Source organism: Manis pentadactyla, chromosome 2 (assembly GCF_030020395.1).
Source record: "Manis pentadactyla isolate mManPen7 chromosome 2, mManPen7.hap1, whole genome shotgun sequence".
NCBI classification, from domain to species: Eukaryota; Metazoa; Chordata; class Mammalia; order Pholidota; family Manidae; genus Manis; species Manis pentadactyla.
In genome coordinates, this window is record NC_080020.1 from 155,941,783 (window position 1) to 155,969,542 (window position 27,760).

Sequence of the window (27,760 nt, forward strand, 5' to 3'; positions counted from 1 at the left end):
TTTATCCATTCTATTACTCTGTGTCTTTTGATTGGTGCATTCAGTCCATTTACATTTAGGGTGATTATTGAAAGGTATGAATTTATTGCCATTGCAGGCTTTAAGTTTGTGGTTACCAAAGGTTTAGGGTTAGCTTCTTTACTATCTTACTGTCTAACTTAACTCACTTGTTGAGGTATTATAAACACAGTCTGATGATTCTTTATTTCTCTCCCTTCTTATTCCTCCTCCTCCCTTCTTCCTATTTTGGGTGTTTTGTTGTTACTAAGAAAGTAACAAAAGACAAAGAAGGACATTTTAGGAGTGCTCCCATCTAGAGCAGTCCCTGTAGGATGCCCTGTAGAGGTGGTTTGTGGGAGGCAAATTCCCTCAACTTTTGCTTGTCTGGGAATTGTTTAATCCCTCCTTCATATTTAAATGATATTCGTGCTGGATACAGTAGTCTTGGTTCGAGGCCCTTCTGTTTCATTGCATTAAGTATATCATGCCATTCTCTTCTGGCCTGTAGGGTTTCTGTTGAGAAGTCTGATGATAGCCTGATGGGTTTTCCTTTGTAGGTAACCTTTTTTTTCTCTCTGGCTGCCTGTAATACTTTGTCCTTGTCTTTGATCTTTGCCATTTTAATTATTATGTGTCTTGGTGTTGCCCTCCTTGGATCCCTTGTCATGGGAGTTCTGTGTACCTCTGTGGTCTGAGAGGCCATTTCTTCCCCTAGTTTGGGGAAGTTTTCAGCAATTATTTCTTCAAAGAGATTTTCTATCCCCTTTTCTCTCTCTACTTCTTCTGGAATACCTATAATTCTTATATTGTTCCTTTTTGATTGGTCACTCAGCTCTCTTAACATTCTTTCATTCCTGGATATCCTTTTATCTCTCTCTGCATCAGCTTCTCTGCGTTCCTGTTGTCTGTTTTCTAGTCCATTAATGGTCTCTTGCATCTCGTCCATTCTGTTTTGAAGTCCTTCCAGAGCTTGTTTTATTTCTGAATTCTCCTTCCTTAGTTCTTGCATATTTCTCTGCAAGTCCATCAGCATGGTTATGACTTTTGTTTTGAATTCTTTTTCAGGAAGACTGGTTAAATCTATCTCCCCAGATTCCTTCTCAGGGGAAGATGTAGCAGATGCCGAAGCTGTCTGGGTTAGTCTTGTCTGGATCATATTTTTTTGCCTTTTCATGTTGACAGGTGCTATTGACTGTCAGCTGGGAGGGCCAAACTTTTCACTTGCTACTGGCCTTTCTTTACTGGGACAACTGCGACCCCTAGTGGCTAGTGTTGGGTAATTGCGTGTAGAGTGGGTCTTTGTGTCTTGCCCGGCCGGAAGGGAGAAATTTCCCTTTCTGTGGGCGGAATTTGTCTCAGGCTGCTTCTCTGCTTTCGCAGCGCCCGGTGGGGTAATGGATGGGGGGGCTGCTTGACTGTTTGCCTCCGTGAGGGGTCTCAGAGCTGTTGCCCAGGGGTTTAGTGCACCCGGTTTTCCCTGTAATTTCCAGCTGCTGTACTGTGACCTGGGTTGTTTCCGTCAAGCTGTTAAGTCCCTGTCCCTTTAAGACTTTCAAAAAGCCCCCGCTTTTCTTTGTCACAGGGGTATCAGCTTCGGCACCCGCTCAGAGGTCTTACTCCCTGTTCCCCCAGTATCCAGGGCCCCCTGGGCACGTACTGTGTCTGCGCTCTGGCCCGGATGGCTGGGGCTGGGTGTTCGGCAGTCCTGGGCTCCGTCTCCCTCCCGCTCTGCCTATTGTTCTCCCGCCGGGAGCTGGGGGGAGGGGCGCTCGGGTCCCGCCGGGCCAGGGCTTGTATCTTACCCCTTTCACCAGTCGCTGGGTTCTCGCTGGTGTAGCTGCAGTCTGGCCACTGTCCTGCATCTTCTGGTCTCTCTTTTAGGGCTAGTTGTGTTTGTTGTATTTTCAAAAGTCTATATGTTTTTGGGAGGAGATTCCCACTGTCCTACTCACGCCGCCATGTTGGCTCCGCCTCTGGATGAAGTCTTCTTTATCTACTTTTTTATTGTTGCTTATGTTTTTAGTAGCATATTTAAGAAGCCATTGTGAAATCCAAGGTGGTGATAATTTACTCTTATGTTCTTTTTCTAAGAATTTTATAGTTATTGCTCTTACTTTGGGTCTTTGATCCATTTTGAGTTAATTTTTATATATGGTATAAAGTAGGGCTCCAACATCATTCTTTTGCATGCTCATATTTAGTTGTACCAGCACCATTTGCAAAGATTATTCTTTCCCCATTGATTTGTGTTGGTACCCTTTTCAAAAATCAGTTACCGGCAAGTACTGTCAGAGCCTGTTCTGAAGCACTGTGCTGTATGAAGTGGTCCACAGTGTGGCTGCAGCCTGGTGCTGGCCAGGGCTCCAGAGGAGCAACAGGAGCAGAGTGCTGTGGGAGCACTGTGGGAATCAGGGAGCCTTCACCAAGAGTGGACCAGGACAACATGTCAGGGACATCTAGAAGGACTCTAGAGCAAAGTGTGTTCTAGACTGACTGACTACAAGTCTGTTGTGGCCAGAAGGAGTGGGGAGAGGGGAGGGTGATGGGAGATGAGACTGATGTGGGAGGCTGGGGCCTAGTTGCAGCCCGCCCTGAAGGCTGTGCCGAGCAGTTTTGACTTTGTAAGTATATAATATATATCAGGGCCATGAAATGACCAGACCTGTTATTTTAGAATAGGCTGGCTCTTCAGCAGATGGCTAATTACATGGGGAGAGACTGGAAGCAGTGAGACCTATACGAGACTGTTGTTACCATGTAGCTGAGAGATGAGACCATAGGATAAGGTGCAGCTGACAGGTGGGTTGACTTTGGAGAAGAACTTATAGATAGGGTCTGGTAGGTAACTAGTTAGATGTGAGAGTGGAAGAGTTGTGTGATGTCACCCACTTGAGTAAACAGCCATGGAGCCCAGAGATTACTCATCTACTTGTGTCTGTTATTCTATAGATATTAATATATTTTGGGTGTTAAAAATGTACCTTTTCATGTAGAAATGTGTCTTTTTTTTCTTTAATTTACAGGTCATTTATGGTCTAGACAGCTTCACCTAAACACCTTTCCAACAGCTTCCTTTTTGGCATTCAAGACTGTTCCTAGCAAAGGTGAGGTTCATTTATCTAGCTGTCTTTCTTCTATGACCTAATATTAGAGTATTTCATGTAGATGTAAATGTAGGAAGCACATTCTTTGTAATGGAAATGTATGAAGTCTATGTTTCAATTTTTTTATGATTGCAATTGTTATAGTTTAAGGCTTTAAAAATAATAGTTACAATTTGTTAAGTAATTACTGTGTGTCAGGCTTGTAACATGTTATCTTGGTTAATCCTCACACCAGCTTTTATGAGGGAGTTGTTTCTATTTTACAGTTGATGAAGTGAGTCTCTTAAGAGGCTAAGTGACTTGCTCAAGATCACGCAGCCAGTGTCAGGACTGTGGTGTCTCTTGGTAACACAGTCTTGTAGACGTCCTTTGCTCCTTCATCAGAGTGCAGGGCCCTCTCTTCAATCATTCTGTAGAAAGGAAGAAAGCCAGCCCTTGCTGAGCCCATGTTGTGCTTGTGGTCAGTTAAGTCCTGTCTTTTCCACGTGGACTATGGTTAGGGCAGAATTGAAATTTCACTGTGCCCTTGAGTTTCTGGAATTCTGCATGCTGGGCTGTACTTTAAGTCTTTCTCCCTTTCATCTTGTTAACTCCACCTGTCGAGATGCCTCCTACTTTGCTTGAATGGTCTAGGAGGCTGTGGTGGACCTGAGCGCTTCCCTCCTTTTGTTGGTTGGGTGATTAATGCATTCATATACTACTTACTGTGCCCTGTGCTGTGATTCAGGTGCGCCTACCTGAGCTGATGTGGGGCCTGGAGAAGGCTTCTGTGAGGAAGGCCAGAGGCTGCGAGTACCTAGCTGAGGGGATAGCCCCCCATGGGCCCTGGGGAAGAGCTGATGCTCCACCTCTTCCTACCTTTGCACATGAGCAGATGATAGCCCTAGGGCCCTCAGTGTTCTCATCTATAAAATGGGGGTACTACTTTGAAGATTGTAGGGACAAACCCATAAAACCCCCTTGTGTGACCTCTTCAAAGACACACACAGTCAGCCTTCAAGATTTCAGTGTTTAACAGTTTTAACCATGAAGAATTTCTTTCTTCAAATTTGTCTCTTATTAACTCAAATTGGTTAATTAGTGATGTATTTGCTATGTTTCTGACCAATCTGTTGCAGCACTTGGAAAAATATAGCAATAGGTACTCAGAAAATAAAACATTTTTTAAAAACAAGGCAATTATTAATTCTAATTAGTAAAACAGTATTATGTTTAAAATACCATACTCCCAAAGAGTACTAAAAGGTTTATATCTTAAAACCAGTTCTCTTTACCTATTACTTTCCATGTTCCAGTGACACCTTTAATTCTTTTACCTTCTGGTTATATTTCTTAATATATTGTGTATGTTGTTTTTTCTCTGTTAATATTCTTATGCTAATTGAAGAGCTAACTCTTACACCACTGTCCTTGTTTTTTCCCAGTGTGGTTGTAAGCACAATTGTGATCGAACCTATGGACAGTGTTTTCATTATTAAGGTTATGTATGTATTATTACAGCTGAGCAAGGCAGTATTCTGTCATTACATTTCCTTTCTTATACAATATTTTCTTTTTCCTAGTATTAATTGCCTTGTTTTTAAAAAATGTATTGTTTCTGAGTACCTATTGCTATATTTTTCCAAGTGCTGCAACAGATTGGTCAGAAACATAGCAAATACATCACTAACCAATTGAGTTAATAAGAGACAAATTTGAAGAAAGAAATTCTTCATGGTTAAAACTGTTAAACACTGAAATCTTGAAGGCTGACTCTGTGTGTCTTTGAAGAGGTCCACACAAGGGGGTTTTATGGGTTTGTCCCTCTATGGATTCCATGGCGATTATTTCCTGCGATGTAGAACTCATGATCTGAAATCAGTATGAAGGCAAAGGGTCAGTTCAAAATTGATAATTGATTATTGATGGGTAATAATCTGTAACTGAACTTGAGAAAGTGACTTAGCACAAGCCGCTGCCATCTCCTGTTTTAAAAATCACAACACAATTTAAGCAAAATCAGGGATAGCAACAGTATATTAAAAGAGATTATTTTTAAACTCTAAGTCAGTTTTCTGCTTTTGACAATTGGACCTTTTTAAACTAAATACATTCTTAGCTGTGAATAGTATTTCAGTCTTGAAAAAGATTGATTTTAAACTCTTAAAGTATATGAAAGATTGCCATACTAAACAGTGTAAGATTAAATTCATGTGTGCAGTTGATATTTTGTTGAAGAGTGAAAAGCCAAGATGTGTCTAGTTTAATGGGATTTGGAATGATCTTGAAGTCCTGACTATATTTAAAATGAAAAGCCAGTATTTTCTGCTTACTTTTTATTGAGTAATGCAATAAGTGAGCTCATGGGTCCAGAGAGACCTCGCTGTGTCATCCGTGCCACCTTCCCTCTCCGTGTGGTTGAGTAATTCATCTGGGGTTGGAACTGGGATTTAAATCTCATTACTAACTAGTTATTCATTCATTCATTTATTTATTTATATTTTTGTATCATTAATCTACAATTACATGAAGAACATTATGTTTACTAGGCTCCCCCCTTTACCAAGTACCCCCCACATACCCCTTCACAGTCACTGTCCATCAGTGCAGGAAGATGCTGTAAAATCACTACTTGTCTTCTCTGTGTTGCACAGCCCTCCCCGTACTGTCCCCACATTATACATGCTAATTGTAATGCCCCCTTTCTTTTTCCCGCCCTATCCCTCCTGTCCCACCCATCCTCCCCAGTCCCTTTCCCTTTGGTAACTGTTAGTCCATTCGTATGTTCTGTGATTCTGCTGCTGTTTTGTTCCTTTAGTTTTTCTTTGCTCTTATACTTCACATATGAGTGAAATCATTTGGTACTTGTCTTTCTCCACCTGGCTTATTTCACTGAGCATAATACCCTCTAGCTCCATCCATGTTGTTGCAAATGGTAGTATTTTTTTTCTTCTTATGGCTGAATAATATTCCATCGTGTATATGTACCACATCTTCTTTATCCATTCATCTACTGATGGACACTTAGGTTGCTTCCATTTCTTGGCTATTGTGAATAGTGCTGCAATAAACAAAGGGGTACATATGTCTTTTTCAAATTGGTCTGCTGCATTCTTAGGGTAAATTCCTAGGAGTGGAATTCCTGGGTCAAATGGTATTTCTATTTTGAGTTTTTTGCAGAACCTCCATACTGCTTTCCACAATGGTTGAACTAGTTTACATTCCCACCAGCAGTGTAGGAGGGTTCCCCTTTCTCCACATCCTCGCCAACATTTGTTGTTTGTTTTTTGGATGTTGGCCATCCTAACTGGTGGAAGGTGATACCTCATCGTGCTTTTAATTTGCATTTCCCTAATGATTAGCAGTGTGGAGCATCTTTTCATGTGTCTGTTGGTCATCTGAATTTCTTCTTTGGAGAAGTGTCTGTTCCAATCCTGTGCCCATTTTTTAATTGGATTATTTGCTTTTTGTTTGTTGAGATGTGTGAGCTCTTTATATATTTTGGATGTCAACCCTTTATCGGATCTGTCATTTATGAATAATTCTCCCATACTGTAGGATACCTCTTTGTTCTATTGATGGTGTCCTTTGCTGTACAGAAGCTTTTCAGCTTGATATAGTCCCACCTGTTCATTTTTGCTTTTGTTTCCCTTGTCCAGGGAGATACGTTCATGAAGAAGTCACTCATGTTTATGTCCAAGAGATTTTTGCCTATGTTTTTTTCTAAGAGTTTCATGGTTTCATGACTTACATTCAGGTCTTTGATCCATTTTGAATTTTGTTTTGTGTATGGGGTTAGACAGTGATCCAGTTTCATTCTCTTACATGTAGCTGTCCAGTTTTGCCAGCATCATCTGTTGAAGAGACTGTCATTTCGCCATTGTATGTCCATGGCTCCTTTATCTTATATTGACCATATATGTTTGGGTTAATGTCTGGAATCTCTGTTCTGTTCCACTGCTCTGTGGCTCTGTTCTTGTGCCAGTACCAAATTTTCTTGATTACTGTGGCTTTGTAGTAGAGCTTGAAGTTGGGCAGTGAGATCCCCCCCACTTTATTCTTCCTTCTCAGGACTGCTTTGGCTATTCGGGGTCTTTGGAGGTTTCATACGAATTTTAGAACTATTTGTTCCAGTTCATTGAAGAATGCTGTTGGTAATTTGATAGGGATTGCATCGAATCTGTATATTGCTTTGGGCAGGATGGCCATTTTGACGATATTAATTCTTCCTAGCCAGGAGCATGGGATGAGTTTCCATTTGTTAGTGTCCTCTTTAATTTCTCTTAAGAGTGTCTTATAGTTTTCAGGGTATAGGGCTTTCACTTCCTTGGTTAAGTTTATTCCTAGGTATTTTATTCTTTTTGATGCAATTATAAATGGAGTTGTTTTCCTGATTTCTCTTTCTATTGGTTCATTGTTAGTGTATAGGAAAGCCACAGATTTCTGTGTGTTAATTTTGTATCCTGCAACTTTGCTGTATTCCGATATCAGTTCTAGTAGTTTTGGAGTGGAGTCTTTAGGGTTTTTTATGTACAATATCATGTCATCTGCAAATAGTGACAGTTTGACTTCTTCTTTACCAATCTGGATTCCTTGTATTTCTTTGTTTTGTTTGATTGCTGTGGCTAGGACCTCCAGTACTATGTTGAATAACAGTGGGGAGAGTGGGCATCCCTGTCCTGTTCCCGATCTCAGAGGAAAAGCTTTCAGCCTCTCACTGTTCAGTATGATGTTAGCTGTGGGTTTATCATATATGGCCTTTATTATGTTAAGGTACTTGCCCTCTACGCCCATTTTGTTGAGAGTTTTTATCATGAATGGAGGTTGAATTTTGTCGAATGCTTTTTCAACATCTATGGAGATGATCATGTGGTTTTTGTCTTTCTTTTTGTTGATGTGGTGGATGATATTGATGGACTTTCGAATGTTGTACCATCCTTGCATCCCTGAGATGAATCCCACCTGGTCATGGGGTATGATCCTTTTGATGTACTTTTGAATTCGGTTTGCTAATATTTTGTTGAGTATTTTTGCATCTTCGTTCATTAGGGATATTGGTCTGTAGTTTTCTTTTTTTGGTGGTGTCTTTGCCTGGTTTTGGTATTAGGATGATGTTAGCTTCATAGAATGAGTTTGGGATTATTCCCTACTCTTCTATTTTTTGGAAAACTTTAAGGAGAATGGGTATTGTGTCTTCTCTGTATGTCTGATAAAATTCTGAGGTAAATCCATCTGGCCTGGGGGTTTTGTTCTTGGGTAGTTTTTTGATTACTGCTTCAATTTTGTTGCTGGTAATTGGTCTGTTTAGATTTTCTGTTTCTTTCTGGGTCAGTCTTGGAAGGTTGTATTTTTCTAGGAAGTTGTCCATTTCTCCTAGGTTTCCCAGCTTGTTAGCATATAGGTTTTCATAGTATTCTGTAATAATTCTTTGTATTTCTGTGGAGTCTGTCCCTTTCTCGTTTCTGATTCTGTTGATGTGTGTTGACTCTCTTTTTCTCTTAATAAGTCTGGCTAGAGGCTTATCTATTTTGTTTATTTTCTCGAAGAACCAGCTCTTGGTTTCATTAATTTTTTTCTATTGTTTTATTCTTCTCAATTTTATTTATTTCTTCTCTGATCTTTATTATGTCCCTCCTTCTGCTGACCTTAGGCCTCATTTGTTCTTCTTTTTCCAATTTCGATAAGTGTGACATTAGACTATTCATTTGGGATTGTTCTTCCTTCTTTAAATATGCCTGGATTGTATATACTTTCCTACTAACTAGTTTTATGACTTTGGGCAAGTTCTTAATTTTGCAGGCCTAAATTTCTTATTTAGTAAATGAAGAGGTAGGGGTAAATCATGTATAGTAATTAAAGGAGACTACTTCTTTACTTCTCAGTGTCTGTGTACAGTGGAGATACTGTGTTAGCATATTGCAGTCAGCTAGTATTAATTTTCCCCTATGCTTAACCAAATTCTTTTTTTTTTTTTTTTTTTTTTTCAGAACTATCAAATATTTATTGAAGGGTAGTTGACACACAGTATTACATTACATGAGTTTCAAGTGTACAACACAGTGGTAGAACATTTATATACATAATTCTAGGTTCCAGCTATCACCCTACCAGGCTGTTACAATATCTTGACTATATTCCTTATGCTATACATTACATCCCGGTTACTAATTTATTTTACCATTGGAAGTCTGTCCTTTTTTTTTTTTTTTTTTTTTTTTTTTTTTTTTGTGAGGGCATCTCTCTTATTTATTGATCAAATGGTTGTTAACGACAATAAAATTCTGTATAGGGGAGTCAATGCTCAATGCACAATCATTATTCCACCCCAAGCCTAATTTTTGTCAGTCTCCAATCTTCTGAGGCATAACAAACAAGTTTTTACATGTAGAACAAATTCTTACATAATGAATAAGTTACATAGTGAACAGTACAAGGGCAGTCATCACAGAAACTTTCGGTTTTGCTCATACATTATGAACTATAAACAGTCAGTTCAAATATGAATACTGATTTGGTTTTTATACTTGATTTATATGTGGATACCACATTTCTCTCTTTATTATTATTATTTTTAATAAAATGCTGAAGTGGTAGGTAGATACAAGATAAAGGTAGAAAACATAGTTTAGTGTTGTAAGAGAGCACATGTAGATGATCAGGTGTGTGCCTGTAGACTATGTGTTAATCCAAGCTAGACCAGGGCAATAAAACATCCACGTATGCAGAAGATTTCTCTCAGAACGGGGGGGTGAGGTTCTAAGCCTCACCTCTGTTGATCCCCAATTTCTCACCTGATGGCCCCCCTGCGACTGTGCCTGTCTTAGGTTGTTCCTCCCTTGAGGAATCTTACCCGTCTCTGGCTAACCAGTCATCTTCCGGGGCCATACAGGGAAATGTGAAGTTGGTAAGTGAGAGAGAAGCCTTATTGTTTGAAAAAGTTAGCTTTTTACTTCTTTGCATATTTATGCCCTGTGGCTTCTATGCCCAGCATTTGTCTTGAGGTATCTTTACCACTTGGAAGAATTATGATACTCGGTAAATTTGATATGAGGCACGAATTCTATTTAAGGGTTGTAATTAGGAAGGAAGAAGAAAAGCTATAGAAGTAGCAGGCGGAAGAAAACATGGGAAGATTGATTATTTCTTTGATATATCTTCTTGTAGAGTAACTTCAGCATGTATAGGTTTTAAGCTACTACTTAAATTGCACACACACATTAACATAATAGGAGTATAGTTACATAACCAAAGCATATCTGTAATTACCAGCCATCTGCAGTGAAACCAAGAAAACCAGTTAGGCACCTTAGCCATTTGTGAAAACTTATCTATGATATGGTGGATATTGTCCAAATGAACTTGAACAGTCTGAGAGAAATCAGACAAATTAAAACAACCCATTCCTGGGGACTGTTCACATGCCATATGTTCTTTTAACAATAAATAGTTTGTAGTTGTAAGACTTTGGAGCGCTACAGTTTGCACTTCTCCAAATTCTTGGTTGAGTTCCAACAGTATAGATCCAGTCTAATTTTGTTGTTTTACTGTATGCACAGGCCAGCTTAGATATCTCCTTCCTCATTCCCATGGCAGGTCCAGGAACTGGTGGGATGAGTGCATCTACAGCTGTAGCAGTGCGTGGATCTTTGTTGGGGTTTTTTGATGATCATCTTCTGGCATGAGTCTTCCAGAGGGTGCAGATGTTGGAAGTTCTTTTTCATATCATATCTTAGTTCATTTTCGGGGTAGCCCAATTAGGCTTTGATCCTCTGTATAAACACAAACAGACCCTTTGCCTACACTTTTATATGCCCTTTATACCCTTGTGTAGAACTCGTTGGAGGTTACCACACAGGAACTGCCCTTTTTTTTTTTTTTTTTTTTTTTTTTTTTGCTATCACTAATCTACACTTACATGATGAATATTATGTTTACTAGGCTCTCCCCTATACCAGGTCTCCCCTATAAACCCCTTTACAGTCAGTGTCCATCAGCATAGCAAAATGTTGTAGAATCACTACTTGCCTTCTCTGTGTTGTACAGCCCTCCCTTTTCTCCTACCCCCCCATGCATGTTAATCTTAATACCCCCCTACTTCTCCCCCCCTTATCCCTCCCTACCCACCCATCCTCCCCAGTCCCTTTCCCTTTGGTACCTGTTAGTCCATTCTTGAGTTCTGTGATTCTGCTGCTGTTTTGTTCCTTCAGTTTTTCCTTTGTTCTTATATTCCACAGATAAGTGAAATCATTTGGTATTTCTCTTTCTCCGCTTGGCTTGTTTCACTGAGCATAATACCCTCCAGCTCCATCCATGTTGCTGCAAATGATTGGATTTGCCCTTTTCTTATAGCTGAGTAGTATTCCATTGTGTATATGTACCACATCTTCTTTATCCATTCATCTATCGATGGACATTTAGGTTGCTTCCAATTCTTGGCTATTGTAAATAGTGCTGCGATAAACATAGGGGTACATTGGTCTTTCTCATACTTGATTGCTGCATTCTTAGGGTAAATTCCTAGGAGTGCAATTCCTGGGTCAAATGGTATGTCTGTTTTGAGCATTTTGATGTACCTCCATACTGCTTTCCACAATGGTTGAACAAGTTTACATTCCCACCAGCAGTGTAGGAGGGTTCCCCTTTCTCCACAGCCTCGCCAACATTTGTTGTTGTTTGTCTTTTGGATGGCAGCCATCCTTACTAGTGTGAGGTGATACCTCATTGTAGTTTTAATTTGCATTTCTCTGATAATTAGCGATGTGGAGCATCTTTTCATGTGTCTGTTGGCCATCTGTATTTCTTTTTTGGAGAACCGTCTGTTCAGTTCCTGTGCCCATTTTTTAATTGGGTTATTTGTTTTTTGTTTGTTGAGGCGTGTGAGCTCTTTATATATATTCTGGATGTCAAGCCTTTATCGGATGTGTCATTTTAAAATATATTCTCCCATACTGTAGGGTTCCTTTTTGTTCTATTGATGGTGTCTTTTGCTGTACAGAAGCTTTTCAGCTTAATATAGTCCCACTTGTTCATTTTTGCTGTTGTTTTCCTTGCCTGGGGAGATATGTTCAAGAAGAGGTCACTCATGTTTATGTCTAAGAGGTTTTCGCCTATGTTTTCTTCCAAGAGTTTAATGGTTTCGTGACTTACATTCAGGTCTTTGATCCATTTTGAGTTTACTTTTGTATATGGGGTTAGACAATGGTCCAGATTCATTCTCCTACATGTAGCTGTCCAGTTTTGCCAGCACCATCTGTTGAAGAGATTGTCATTTCGCCATTGTATGTCCATGGCTCCTTTATCAAATACTAATTGACCATATATGTCTGGGTTAATGTCTGGATTGTCTAGTCTGTTCCATTGGTCTGTGGCTCTGTTCTTGTGCCAGTACCAAATTGTCTTGATTACTATGGCTTTATAATAGAGCTTGAAGTTGGGGAGTGAGATCCCCCCTACTTTATTCTTCTTTCTCAGGATTGCTTTGGCTATTCGGGGTCTTTGGTGTTTCCATATGAATTTTTGAATTATTTGTTCCAGTTCATTGAAGAATGTTGCTGGTAGTTTCATAGGGATTGCATCAAATCTGTATATTGCTTTGGGCAGGATGGCCATTTTGACGATATTAATTCTTCCTAGCCATGAGCATGGGATGCGTTTCCATCTGTTAGTGTCCCCTTCAATTTCTTTTAAGAGTGACTTGTAGTTTTCAGAATATAAGTCTTTCACTTCTTTGGTTAGGTTTATTCCTAGGTATTTTATTTTTTTTGATGCAATTGTGAATGGAGTTGTTTTCCTGATTTCTCTTTCTGTTCGTTCATTGTTGGTATATAGGAAAGCCACAGATTTCTGTGTGTTGATTTTGTATCCTGCAACTTTGCTGTATTCCGATACCAGTTCTAGTAGTTCTGGGGTGGAGTCTTTAGGGTTTTTTATGTACAGTATCATGTCATCTGCAAATAGTGACAGTTTAACTTCTTCTTTGCCAATCTGGATTCCTTGTATTTTTTTGTTTTGTCTGATTGCCGTGGCTAGGACCTCCAGTACTATGTTAAATAACAGTGGAGAGAGTGGGCATTCCTGTCTAGTCCCCGATCTCAGAGGAAATGCTTTCAGCTTCTCGCTGTTCAATATAATGTTGGCTGTGGGTTTATCATAGATGGCCTTTATTATGTTGAGGTAGTTGCCCTCTATTCCCATTTTGCTGAGAGTTTTTAACATGAATGGATGTTGAACTTTGTCAAATGCTTTTTCAGCATCTATGGAGATGATCATGTGGTTTTTGTCTTTCTTTTTGTTGATGTGGTGGATGATGTTGATGGACTTTCGAATGTTGTACCATCCTTGCATCCCTGGAATGAATCCCACTTGGTCATGGTGTATGATCCTTTTGATGTATTTTTGAATTCGGTTTGCTAATATTTTGTTGAGTATTTTTGCATCTACGTTCATCAGGGATATTGGTCTGTAGTTTTCTTTTTTGGTGGGGTCTTTGCCTGGTTTTGGTATTAGGGTGATGTTAGCTTCATAGAATGAGTTTGGGAGTATCCCCTCCTCCTCTATTTTTTGGAAAACTTTAAGGAGAATGGGTATTATGTCTTCCCTGTATGTCTGATAAAATTCCGAGGTAAATCCATCTGGCCCGGGGGTTTTGTTCTTTGGTAGTTTTTTGATTACCTCTTCAATTTCGTTGCTGGTAATTGGTCTGTTTAGATTTTCTGTTTCTTTTTGGGTCAGTCTTGGAAGGTTGTATTTTTCTAGGAAGTTGTCCATTTCTCCTAGGTTTCCCAGCTTGTTAGCATATAGGTTTTCATAGTAGTCTCTAATAATTCTTTGTATTTCTGCGGGATCCGTCGTGATTTTTCCTTTCTCGTTTCTGATACTGTTGATTTGTGTTGACTCTCTTTTCCTCTTAATAAGTCTGGCTAGAGGCTTATCTATTTTGTTTATTTTCTCGAAGAACCAGCTCTTGGTTTCATTGATTTTTGCTATTGTTTTATTCTTCTCAATTTTATTTATTTCTTCTCTGATCTTTATTATGTCCCTCCTTCTGCTGACCTTAGGCCTCATCTGTTCTTCTCTTTCCAATTTCGATAATTGTGACATTAGACCATTCATTTGGGATTGCTCTTCCTTTTTTAAGTATGCTTGGATTGCTATATACTTTCCTCTTAAGACTGCTTTTGCTGTGTCCCACAGAAGTTGGGGCTTAGTGTTGTTGTTGTCATTTGTTTCCATATATTGCTGGATCTCCATTTTGATTTGGTCATTGATCCATTGATTATTTAGGAGCGTGTTGTTAAGCCTCCATGTGTTCGTGAGCCTCTTTGCTTTCTTTGTACAGTTTATTTCTAGTTTTATGCCTTTGTGGTCTGAAAAGTTGGTTGGTAGGATTTCAATCTTTTGGAATTTTCTGAGGCTCTTTTTGTGGCCTAGTATGTGGTCTATTCTGGAGAATGTTCCATGTGCACTTGAGAAGAATGTATATCCCGCTGCTTTTGGATGTAGAGTTCTATAGATGTCTATTAGGTCCATCTGCTCTACTGTGTTGTTCAGTGCTTCCGTGTCCTTACTTATTTTCTGCCCAGTGGATCTATCCTTTGGGGTGAGTGGTGTGTTGAAGTCTCCTAGAATGAATGCATTGCAGTCTATATCCCCCTTTAGTTCTGTTAGTATTTGTTTCACATATGCTGGTGCTCCTGTGTTGGGTGCATATATATTTAGAATGGTTATATCCTCTTGTTTGACTGAGCCCTTTATCATTATGTAGTGTCCTTCTTTATCTCTTGTTACTTTCTTTTGTTTTGAAGTCTATTTTGTCTGATATTAGTACTGCAACCCCTGCTTTCTTCTCACTGTTGTTTGCTTGAAATATGTTTTTCCATCCCTTGACTTTTAGTCTGTACATGTCTTTGGGTTTGAGGTGAGTTTCTTGTAAGCAGCATATAGATGGGTCTTGCTTTTTTATCCATTCTGTTACTCTGTGTCTTTTGATTGGTGCATTCAACCCATTAACATTTAGGGTGACTATTGAAAGATATGTACTTATTGCCATTGCAGGCTTTAAATTCGTGGTTACCAAAGGTTCAAGGTTAGCCTCTTTAGTATCTTACTGCCTAACTTAGCTCGCTTATTGAGCTGTTATATACACTGTCTGGAGATTCTTTTCTTCTCTCCCTTCTTGTTCCTCCTCCTCGATTCTTCATATGTTGGGTGTTTTGTGCTGTGCTCTTTCTAGGAGTGCTCCCATCTAGAGCAGTCCCTGTAAGATGTTCTGTAGAGGTGGTTTGTGGAAAGCAAATTCCCTCAGCTTTTGTTTGTCTGGGAATTGTTTAATCCCACCGTCATATTTGAATGATAGTCGTGCTGGATACAGTATCCTTGGTTCAAGGCCCTTCTGTTTCATTGTATTAAATATATCATGCCATTCTCTTCTGGCCTGTAGGGTTTCTGTTGAGAAATCTGACGTTAGCCTGATGGGTTTCCCTTTATAGGTGACCTTTTTCTCTCTAGCTGCCTTTAACACTCTTTCCTTGTCCTTGATCTTTGCCATTTTAATTGTTATGTGTCTTGGTGTTGCCCTTCTTGGATCCTTTCTGTTGGGGGTTCTGTGTATTTCCGTGGTCTGTTTGATTACTTCCTCCCCCAGTGTGGGGAAGTTTTCAGCAATTATTTCTTCTAAGATACTTTCCATCTCTTTGCCTCTCTCTTCTTCTTCTGGGACCCCTATAATACGGATATTGCTCCTTTTAGATTGGTCACACAGTTCTCTTAATATTGTTTCATTCCTGGAGATCCTTTTGTCTCTCTCTATGTCAGCTTCCATGCGTTCCTGTTCTCTGATTTCAATTCCATCAATGGCCTCTTGCATTCTATCCATTCTGCTTATAAACCCTTCCAGAGTTTGTTTCATTTCTGCGATCTCCTTTCTGGCATCTGTGATCTCTTTCCGGACTTCATCCCATTTTTCTTGCGTATTTCTCTGCATCTCTATCAGCATGTTTATGATTCTTATTTTGAATTCTTTGTCAGGAAGACTGGTTAGGTCTGTCTCCTTCTCTGGTGTTGTCTCTGTGATCTTTGTCTGCCTGTAGCTTTGCCTTTTCATGGTGATAGGAATAGTCTGCAGAACTGGGACGAGTGACGGCTGGAAGGACTTCCTTTCTTGTTGGTTTGTGGCCCTCCTCTCCTGGGAGAACAGCGGCCTCTAGTGGCTTGTGCTGCGCAGCTGCGCGCAGACAGGGTTTCTGCTTCCTGCCCGGCTGCTATGGAGTTAATCTCCGCTGTTGCTGTGGGCGTGGCCTGGCTCGGGCAGCTACTCCAAAATGGTGGAGTCGCGTTGGAGCAGGAGCTGCTGGGAGGCTATTTATCTCCGTAAGGGGCCTCCCTGCTCCCTGCAGCCCAGGGGTTAGAGTGCCCAGAGATCCCGGATTCCCTACCTCTGGATTAAGTGGCCCGCCCTCCCCCTTTAAGACTTCCAAAAAGCACCCGCCAAAACAAAACAACGACCACAAAAAAAAAACAAGAAAAAAAAATTTTTTTAATTAAAAAAAAAAAAAAATTTTTTTAATTAAAAAAAAAAAAGGTGGTCGTTCGTTTTTCTTTATTCTCCGGTGCCAGCCTCAGGCCTCTGCTCACCGGTCTTTCTGCCCTGTTTCCCTAATATTGGGGTCCCTGTCCCTTTAAGACTTCCAAAAAGCGCTCGCCAAAACAAAGCAGCAAAAAAGCAAAAAAAAAAAATGGTCGCGCGCTTTTCTTATGTCCTCTGTCGCCCAGCCTCCAGTGCCTGCTCACTGTTCTTGCTGCCCTGTTTTCCCAGTATCGAGGGCCCTGCACTCTGGCCCGGATGGCTGGGGCTGCTTGTTCGGCAGCCCTGGGCTCCGTCTCCCTCCCGCTCTGCCTGCTCTTCTCCCGCCGGGAGGTGGGGGGAAGGGGCGCTCGGCTCCCGCGGGGCCGGGGCTTGTATCTTACCCCCTTCGCGAGGCGCTGGGTTCTCTCGGGTGTGGATGTGGTCTGGATATTGTCCTGTGTCCTCTGGTCTTTATTCTAGGAAGGGTTGTCTTTGTTATATTTTCATAGATATATGTTGTTTTGGGAGGAGATTTCCGCTGCTCTACTCACGCCGCCATCTTCCGCCCCACCTCCAACCAAATTCTTACTGCCTTTAAAATTCATTTCTGGAGTTTGGCCTTCTGTGCTGAGAGGCCTCTTCATAATTTCCCAGAGACTTGAAAATAGCTGCTGTCACCTTGGCTTTGTGCTTTTCAAGTTCAGTCAGTGCCCTTACATCAAATTTTTTCTCCCAAGGGCCATTTTAGTCCTCCTGTCACTTCTCTTGTGTCAGTAGAAATACAAAGCCCGAGTGTATATGCTGGGTTTGTACTCAATGCTCCCATTTCCTTCAGTTCATTGATCCTGTCACGCCTGCTGTCCTCTTTGCAGGATACCACCATCCACAGGATTGATGAAATGGCTGCCTCTGAGATGTGGCTATTTAGAAGCATTTGTTAAGGGAAATGTGTATATGGTTTAAAAAATTCCACAAAAGCAACCTCTCATATCCAACCTCAAATGCAGCAGTTTTCTTCCCCAGAGGCAACCACTGTTAACAGTTTCTTGTATATACTTCTGGAGTTTGTCTGGAAAATACATTCACGTCCCTCTTCTTGTTTTTTAAATGGGAAGGGTAGGTAGGATGCTGTACTTTTGTACTTTCTGTACCTTGCTCTTCTAGCCAGGTCATCACAGGTCTTTCCGCATGGATAAATTGTCTGGCTGCATGCAGCAGAGGGCACTGTTTGCCCAGTAGACAGCACCAGTCATGAAGGGGGTTGTTCATGTAGTACAGCATCCCTGATGTGGACAGATCTACTTACATTTTTAGGCAGCTCATCCACTGTGGAGATGAACTGTAACTTCTCTAATAAGGATGGGCATTTAGATTATTAGTTCAAAGTTTTATTTTATTTTTTAAGGAAAGTCCACCCTCAAAATATGATTCTTAAAAATTGAAGATTTTAGTAGCTTATTTTTATTAGCAATGATTATTTATCTGGCGTTGGCAATGTTTCTTCACAGGCATGAAGCATCTAACTCAAAGTTTTATTCCATTTACCTACAGGTCCTTTTTCATCTCCAAGAACCAGAGACGATTGTCATTTCACCAGCTTGGCCCGTGCACTACAGACACAGTGCTGTATTTCTCCTCCCAGTAACTTGATAGGCCAACAGCACAGACCCTATAGTTTCTTCACAAAATGTACGTAGACTGGCCACAAACTTCCCATTTCATGAAACAGGAAAATAAAGGGTGATTTTGTATCTTAATTTTTCTTCCTTTAATGAATTAACTCTTCAGAGATTAGTATATGATATACTGTTAAAATAAAAATGTCCTTTTGTGTACCTCCTAGAATTATCACACATGCTACCGGTTAATTTGTACTATACTTAAGTAACACTAGTTTACTTTAATCCCCTTGTTTGGGTCACATGAGGCCTAAAAGGTATTGAATTGTGGCCCAAATCCCTGCTGATTTAGATTCATACCAGGGATATACTTAAAGTCCGTTATCAGTTACACTTTAGTTGAAGTGAAAGGAAAAATTAGGAAAAGTTAATTTTAAGTTGACATTGTTTTGCTAAATAACACTGGTTCTACTTGCCGTAGTATTTGAAAGAGTACAATCTGAACTATAGTTAGCTTGTAATAAATGGAGATTGATTTCACAACTCAGCATTAGGCACATTAAAAGAAATTAGGATTATAAAGCCAATCCATTTTAGACTAGTAAATATAGAAAATCAAACAGAAGAGCATCACCTGTAATTCTACTCCCCTGAAATAGCCAGTTTGCCACTTTTTTCATGCAGCAATATTTCATACATTTCTCCATGTCAGTACGTGGACTACTCCAGGGCAGTGTTAGGATAGTAGAATATTTGATCGTGTGGGTACAGATCACTTTTATTTGGAAGTCTCGTGGTTGCTAGGTTTTTTGTGTAGGAATGCAGAAAAGAGGACCAAGTTGTAAGGGGATTCGAAGGAACGTAGTTTCAATTGTACCTGTGGATTTTAGGCAAAGACAGGAAAGTGAGATAGAGTGGGAGTCCCTGATACCTCTTCCCCTTGCCCCATTTTCTGAGAACTGAGTTTGTACTTCAGGGGATATGTCAGACTTTCAGGCCTGGGACTTTTTAAAATACAGATCTTCTTCAGCTTATGATGGGGTTACATCCTGATAAGCCCATGATAACTTGAAAATACGTAAGTCGAAATGTATTTAATGTACCTGACTTACGAAACGTCAGTTCAGCCCAGCCTACCTTACATATGCTCAGAACAGTTACATTTGCGTACAGTTGGGCAAAATCATCTTGCAGAAAGCCTATTTTATAATGAAGTGTTGAATAGTCCATGTAATGATTAAATATTGAAAGTGAAAAACAGATTGCTTGTCTGGATGCAGAATGGTAGTCTGGGAGCAGAATGGTGGTAGGCATGTGTGGAGGTTACTCCTATGATCCCATGGCTGACTGAGAGCTTTCGCTCACTGCCACTGCCCAGCATCTCAGCAGAGTACTGTACTGAATATCACTAGCTCTGGAAAAGGTCCAAATTCACAATTTGAAGTTGGTTTCTACTGAATGAGTATTACTTTGGCACCGTGGTAAAATAGAAAAATCCTAAATTGAACCCATTATAAATTGGGGACTGTCTATGGTCTTTTCCCTGCCCTAAAAGGCCTTTTCTCTAGCTCTTGTTCTCAAGGTGCCCCTTGCCCTCTGAGACCCCTCTCCCTGCACTCTAACCCCAAACCTACCTCTGACTCCCCGTTAGCCTGCATTCTTTCTAGTTGCAGGACCACGTGCTCCTGTGAGCTCCCTGCTCTGGATCATGCCAATAGGAGCACCAAGGGGCCACCAAGCGTGGGGCTAGTTCCTGCTGTTTCAGTAGGATACAATCTTTGGTTTTCTAAGGCTCCCCCAAGAAGTAAGAGAACTTAGTTTAAAAAAACTCCTTAAGATTTCCTAAGAATATTTAACACTGTACTTGTAAACCTAGCCCTCTGTGATAAACAGTCCAGTTTAAAGCCTTTTGATCCAAATTAGCAAGCAGTGTTACGTAGCACAATTAAGAGAGAAATAGCTTAGTGTATCAAATTCTGTGTAACTGGATTTTGTATCTTTGTGTGTATGTGTGTGTATAAATAAATGAACTTTATTTTACATAAATATGGTGTTTAAAAAGTATATATATTAACCTATCTATACCCTTCCAGAAAATGACAGGGAGTTGAAATAACAGTCAGTCTCTTCTATATAGCATTTTAGGTTATTTGGAATCTTAGCCCGGTATGTCCTGATGTTAAAACAGTAAAATCTCGTCAAATAACTTAATTCAACTTGAAGCCACTATAAAATTTTGTTTGTGAATAATACTAAGAATATGAGGTAAGGTTCACAATGTAATATAGTAGGTGAAAAAAGATACAAAATTACACATATGGTATAATATCAATTTCGTCTAAAAAATATGTGCTTGTGTATACATGAATAAAGAAATTGATAGAATATAAATTCTGACTTAACAGTGATGGGATTATTTTTATGTTCCTCATACTGTCTGTTTTCCAGATTTAAAAAAATAATCTCTTTCATAATCTGAAAAAAGATTAAAACTATTTTTAATATCAAAATGGCATTCAGAGGTTAACATATGACTTGCTGCCTTTTTCAAATGTAGTTAGAAATTTTATTTTCCTCTTATGTAAAAAATGAACTAAATTCTTATTAGTTTTGGACTTCTTGTCTCAATATCAAGCTCCTTTTAAAATCAAATCCTTGTTATCCTTATTCTGATTCTAAGTGAAAAACTGTAGCTGACCTCTTAAGTGTTAAAAGTGTTTTCATTTTGAACTTACAAGTTTTTGATGGCATTTCATAGGTGTCATCATTTTTAAGTGGTTAGGAAGCAAAATCAAATCTTCAGCGAGAGTGTAATTTGAGGCTGGTAGTTTTATTTTGAACCTGTGGTCTTTTAAGTGAATCAGGGTCAGCCTACAGTCTGAGCCCAGCCTAGACCTTTTGCTGTGATGAGGGATACACAGAGCAGCAGGTGACGGGGAGTCGTGCTTACTTTCCTGAGCTTCAGTTAGGAAGATCAGCTATAATACTACACGCGTATTTTGAAAAATGGGGTACTGTACACATGTAAAACATTTAAAAATATTATAAATCCAAGAGTTTACCCTTTCCATTGTTATCTACCCAGAAGATCAAGGTGTGAGGCCTTTTAGGAATCAAGCAGGTTAATAAATGCTAAAAGCTCGTAAGAAGGAGAATGAAGATGCTCATTTATCTTGAATATGTTTAGTATTTCAAGGATAGAGACATCTGTATCTTAGAGGTTTGACTAGTACATTTGTGTGACTCTGATTCTTTATTAAATAAAATGTAAAAGAAAATCTGTGGTTATAAAATCAATTGGTGATACTTTGAAAGGCTGTAAGTCCTTGGGAACCGACAATTTAAATCTAATAAATGATTTATTTCCACCAATAAAATTCAGTCGTAGCAAAGAATAAAAAATCTGAATATTCCATAAATACAAAAGGGAAAGTACTGATTGAAATGTATGTTAGGAAAAGATTTGGGAATCCTGGAAATTGACAAGTGGAACTGATTCCAATCAACAGTGTCAAGGCCTATACAGAAAAGTAAAAGACAAGCATGATTTAAGAAATACACATTCAAGTATTAACTGTCAGAGTTCACCATATTCATTCTTTCCTATGTATTGGTTAGACTTTAATTAGAATTGAAAATGAGTTTAGGTTTCTCATTTTAAAGGATACCCAGAGATGTTTAGGGCATTCACAGAAGACTAGAACAAACAATCCAAATTAGTAAAGTTTGTGGGTTTAGACCGAAATGTCGATTCTTGTTTGGGCTAAGAAACCTTTATTTAAGGATAGGTGGTTATAATCTCAATGGCCATAAGGAGGCAAAAGGGCAGGAAAGAGACCTATAAGATAGTTGATAAAGTGTCTGGCAAACAAACCTACTAGTAAGTGGGATTTAAATGTTGGCTATCTTTTGTGGGGAGAAGGCCATATTCTTTTAAAGTAGTAGAAATGTCTTCTCTTGGGCTTTCTCAGTGTAACCATGTGATATGTGCAAATAATGATTTAATTTTGTTTTCCTTGCCATAATGATATAAGTGAAGCTGGCCTCTTCTGGCTTTTTATTCAAAAAGTCCATAGATCATTGCTTAAAAATGAAAAAACAAAGGAGTTCTGTTCCATTTCAGTGACAGCAGATGAGCTCTGGAAAGGTGCTTTAGCAGAGACTGGCGCTGGGTCAAGAAAAGGAAGAGGCAAGAGAACTAAGAAAAAGAGAAGAAAGGATTTGAACAGGGGTCAGATCATTGGTGAAGGTAAACTTATCTGTAAAAACAGCTAATGTGCTTGATAAGTTCTTTACCCCAAATTTTATATATATTTTTGCAGTCTACAAGCATCAGAACATTTCTCACAAAAGTCACTAGGATCTGTGGTTTTATTGTCCAGCCAAATGACTGACTTATTGCCTCATGACTCAGGGGGAGAAAAATCCCACAGAAAGGGATTCATTCATTCAGTTGTTTATTCAACAAACCTTTAGTGTCCTTGCGGGGCATCAATAAACCTTGTGTATTGTGACAGTCCCTGCCTTCAAAGAGCTTACAGTTCAGTGATAGAAGATAGAATAGATAGATGTAGAGTTGGCAAACTCTCTCTGCAAAGGGCTGGGCAGTATCTGGCCTGCAGGCTTTAGTTTGCCGCCCCCCTGGGACACATGATTGTTTATACTTGTGTTTTTGAAGAATAAAAATAGTATAATGGACATGAATCAACATTTGTACCATGGTTGCTGATTAACTTTGAAGTAATACCTTTCTGGCATAAAGAAAACACCTTTCAGTGCATATGTCTAGTTTGTTGCATGTCTACTTGGATGTTTTCCTGACTCACCTTGTATCTTATTTTTATTTTTTAACATTAAAACATTTTTTAAATTATATTACAAAATCATACATGGTATACCTCACTGATCTCATTTCAGTGTGTTTCCTTCTGACAATTTTTAATGCTTTTATATACATAAAATACCATAATAGAAATACATATTTTCATATGGTACATACTGTCTTATAATTTACTTCTTTCTCTCAATAGTAGGTCTTGGAAATTATTGCACATCAGAACCTCACTTTTTCAATTTAGTGCAGAATAGTTCATTTAACCACTCCAATATTGCTGGATATTTAGATTGTTTCCACTTTTTGCCTTTACAAACAACACTTAAGTGGATATCCTTGGACAAGCACAAACATATGCCTTATACCTATATGGGAGTGTTTCTCTAAGCGATACCATGAAGTGGAATGTCTAGCTGTTAGGGTAGGTACATTTAAATCTTAATAGTGCCAAGTGGCCTACCATGTGATTATGTTTAAGCTCACACCAGCAGTGTCATTATCTGTACACCCATTGTCTGGCACTGTGACATGCAAGAAATGAATGATTTTTTAAAATTCTTATTTATGTATATTTTTAAACTTACAGGGCGTCATGGCTTCCTATGGCCTGGTCTGAATGTCCCTCTTATGAAAGATGGAACTGTGCAGATGATTGCCCAGAGAAGCAGTGAAGAGCAGAAGAAGGTGGAAGCTGATCTAGCCCAGCAGAGAGAAGAGTGGGACCAGAAGAGGAAGATGAAGGTTAAACGGGAACGAGGATGGAGTGGAAACACGTGGGGAGGCGTCAGCCTTGGCCCCCCCGACCCTGGTCCCAATGGAGGTAGCAGAGTCCTGGTTTTGCTTACGTTTGTGATAGAGAGAGTACTTTTAGTTCTGGAGTTCCTTACTATAACTTATTTACTTGTCTGTTTAGATTGCCTTTCTCCAAGAAAGGATTTGGGCATCACCGAAAGAACTTCACATTATTATCTAAGTGTATTTTATGGAACACTAGAGGCCCATAACAAGAAGTATTCCACAAACAGGATGCAAAGCACTGGATTCTGGTGTCTTTATTGTGTGGCTTCTTAGAGCCTTAAATGTGGTGGTGTGCACTGTGGATCTATACAAGCCACCTATAGGGTGCAGTTTCTCAAACATAACGGGTTGTGGGGTACCTATGGAGCAGCATAGTGTGGGAGTGTTGTTTTCGTAACAAAATAAACCAGATAGTTGTTAAGTCTCATAAAAGCAGACATGAAATAAAAATCTATAGTACTTATCAGGCCAAATTAGAAAAACTAAAGTCCTTTCTACCCCCACCCTCCACCCACCCAAGTATATAAAGAAGTAAAAATGATCTGAAAAATTTATTCTCTTCAATGAGTGAGAGATGAAGAGATACAAGAATTTGGCTGCTCTCTTAAGCTTGGCTTAAAGAGGAGAGGAGAGGTCGAAATGGAGAGACTCAGGTGAACATTCTTAGAACTGAGCAAAATGCTTCAGTTGGGAGGATGAAGATATGGGAGGGAGAGAAAAAAACCATAAACTGAGTCCCTAATGAGGGCAGGTCCAGAGTGTAGATAAATGGATTAACTTGTGACAGAGGTAGGGCACATTACAGATTCTGGTGAGCCTCTGTTGTTGGTAGTGGAAATGTGTGTGTGTGTGGAGTGGAGTCTGGTGGCTTCATTTTATCTGAGGAAGGGGTGGGGTCATCTGCTGAAAGTAGGATTGGGCATTGATAAGCATGGCCACCTGAATATTTTTATGAAAAGGTAGGGTATCTAGGACTGGTTTCAGAATTATCCAGTGGAGTGGGAATTGGACAGTGTTTAGGGGAAAGGAGATTGGCCATGAGATTGTTGAAACTGGTTGATGGGGACGTAAGTTTTCATTTTGGTTTTCTCTTATTTTTTGTATAACACTGAAATTTTCTGTGGTAAAAAGTTAATAAGTAAAAACCCCCAGAGAGTGTTTTAAATGGCTGCTGTGGTGCGTGGAGAGAGACCTAACTGAAAGGACATGAAGACCAGCAGGCAGCAGACGCTGAGTTTTTAGTGGTCCACTTGTGAACTACACTTTGACTTCTCTTCAGCAACACCCAGCAGGCCAAGCCTGGCAGGAGCTGCACTGATCCAGGCCTGGCTAGCGTGGTGGAGAGAGGAAGGGGTGAGGGAGCCAAGGGCATCTGCAAGATTCCTGTGGAAATGATGCACTGTGGTATCTTGGCTGAGTGGGGAGGCTGTGAAGACCAGACGGGTTGAGAGGAAGGGCAAACAGTGGCCAGGAGTCTGGAGGTGCTCTGGGTACTCTAAGCACCATCGCCTTGAGAGTCACTGAGTGAGGGAGCTAGGTGGGAGGAGGGTACAGTCATGGAGATGGTGAATTTAGTGGCAAGCTGTCTGGTGGTGGAGGACTAGGGCGTGGCCTTGGGAGCAGTACCAGAAGATCTGAGATTCTTTTTAAAAGTCAGTGATGTACCTGTGTTGAAAATGCTTTTGGACATTAATTGTATGGACACATTTATCTGTATGTCTGCTTTTCTCTCTACAGAAACATATGATGACTTTGATACCAGGGTACTTGAGGTAGGCATGCTAAATTAAATACCTAGTTAAGCCTTCGAAGAAGTGGGGGTTGTGGAGGCGAGATAGGGCAACAGGATATGAGGAATCTGAGATTCTTCCTCATTTAAAAGCCAGTGATGGTACCTGTGTTGAAAATGCTTTCAAAATGAGGGAAAAAAAGCCTTTGGTGCATGACTCTTTCTGAAACACAGAACTGATTTGAATAAGCAAATAATGAAATTTTAATTTTAGTTACTTGATACTGGTTCTCCTGACTGTTGCCATTTTTGGGGGCTGCCAGTTGAGGTCTCATGATAAGGCAACTTCTGTGGTATTGTCGATAACCTAATTTAGAGGTGATGAATTTTAAACATAAAACCTGAAGTAGCATTAGCAATCTGTCCTTGAATTATAAACCAGCTGTATCTGGCACTCAGTTCAGGGAGCACAGACTGAGAGGGGCCGCAGGGCAGGGATAGAAGAGTTACTGTGAATGTCCAGCTCTTGATGGGAAATAATCTCTGGGGCTGTTTTCAGGCCCCTGAAAGTGAAGCCTGTACCAAGTAAATTTCAGTCTCTCTTTCCAGCGCATTTCCTAAAATAGTCAACTTCCCTTTGAGCTAGTGCTGCACACTTAGTGCTAAATAGCATACGGAGTAGTTGTTACGGAGTTTGCGAATATTGTGGTACCTTAGTGCGATTGTGAGTCTCGTTCCAGACCACCACAGTGAAGTGAGTCAGATGAATCATTTGGTTCCCAGTGCTTATACAAGTTATGTTTACACTACACTGTAGTCAATTAAGCATGCAATAATAGCACTGTCTAGAAAAACAATACACACACCTTAATTAAAAAGTACTTCATTGCTAAAAAATATCATCTGAGCTTTCAGCAAGTTGTAATCACTGATCACAAATCACCATAATAAACATAGTAATAATGAAAAAGTTTGAAATACTGCAAAAAGTACTAAACTGTAACATCAGTAGGCTTGCTTTGATGCAGGTTTGCTGCAGACCTTCCATTTGTAAAAAACGGAGTATCTGCGAAGTGCAGTAAAGCATGGTGTGCCTGTTAGATATATTGTTTCTTCAGTATCAGTTGCATTATAGAATTTAAAATATGCTTACAAGCATTTTATGTCTTTGGGTCCCTGTTTATACCTTTTGGAAGTTAATCCCTTTGAAGAATACTTGCATATGTGGGTGATTTCCTGTAAGATTATCCACAGGACAGGATTCAAGCTCCCTTTTCCTTTAACCTCCTTTTATGGGAAAGGACCTGTCTTATAAGCAGTTTAGTTAACAGTTTCATAGTTCCTGGCCTTTTAAATATGCTGAAAAAGAATGCAGATTTTCTTGTAGTTCATAATAAGCAGGTATTTCCAAATTTTCTATTCTCAAGTCAGCCTGAAATCCAGTACTGTGCTAATATTTTCTATATACTACATCTTATCATTTCTAAGATGCACGTTTTTCATACTTTAACATCTCTGATATTAGGGTATGTTGTATAATCAGTCATAAACTATTTCAAGGTTTAATCAGTGACTTTTTTCCTTTGTGGTACATTCATTAAAATAGGGTGCACTGAGGTGTGCAGTTTCAAACCCCTTTAAAAGTTACCTCAGTCAAACTTCCCAACAGCCCTGTGAAATAGGAAAAGAACATTTTATTTCCATCGACTCCTGAAGAAACAGTTCGGAGAGCTTTGCTGTCGAAAAAGTTTGCCATGTATGCTTGTGGACTTGGAGGGTGGTGTGCCTGTTCCCCACCTGTGTGTGTGTGTGTGTGTAAGGAGCTCACACCGCTTCCCTACTTCACCATCTTCTTAAGGTGTAATATTTATGGAACATTTTGTCTTTTAGGTAAGAAATGTTTTCAATATGACAGCAAAAGAGGGAAGAAAGAAGTCAGTCCGTGTCCTGGTCGTTGTGGGGAATGGCAGGGGAGCTGCAGGTGACTGGGGTGGGACACTGTTCACTGTGCTGGCAGTGCAGACGGAGGACACATGTGGCCTGGGCTTGGCTCTGTGTAGACCTTGGGTTCGTGCTGCTGGCCAGACTTCGTTTGCTGATGTGGGCTCACAAATGTGTTAAACCCATAAAATC

The 27,760-nt window shown here is 39.8% G+C and overlaps 1 protein-coding gene across 3 annotated transcripts in view; it reads left to right on the forward strand.

Annotated features, from left to right (window-relative positions):
* The window catches only part of MRPS5 (mitochondrial ribosomal protein S5), a 51,861-nt gene that overhangs the window by 16,910 nt on the left and 7,191 nt on the right, over positions 1 to 27,760 (forward strand). For 2 of the 3 annotated variants that reach the window (XM_057496986.1, XM_036880068.2), the window contains exons 2-7: positions 3,024 to 3,104; positions 18,199 to 18,336; positions 22,390 to 22,515; positions 23,687 to 23,920; positions 25,636 to 25,670; positions 27,518 to 27,608. In XM_057496986.1, coding sequence (XP_057352969.1) covers positions 3,024 to 3,104; positions 18,199 to 18,336; positions 22,390 to 22,515; positions 23,687 to 23,920; positions 25,636 to 25,670; positions 27,518 to 27,608 — 705 coding nt within the window. The remainder of the gene's footprint in view (positions 1 to 3,023; positions 3,105 to 18,198; positions 18,337 to 22,389; positions 22,516 to 23,686; positions 23,921 to 25,635; positions 25,671 to 27,517; positions 27,609 to 27,760) is intronic. The other variant, XM_036880069.2, reaches the window with a different exon arrangement.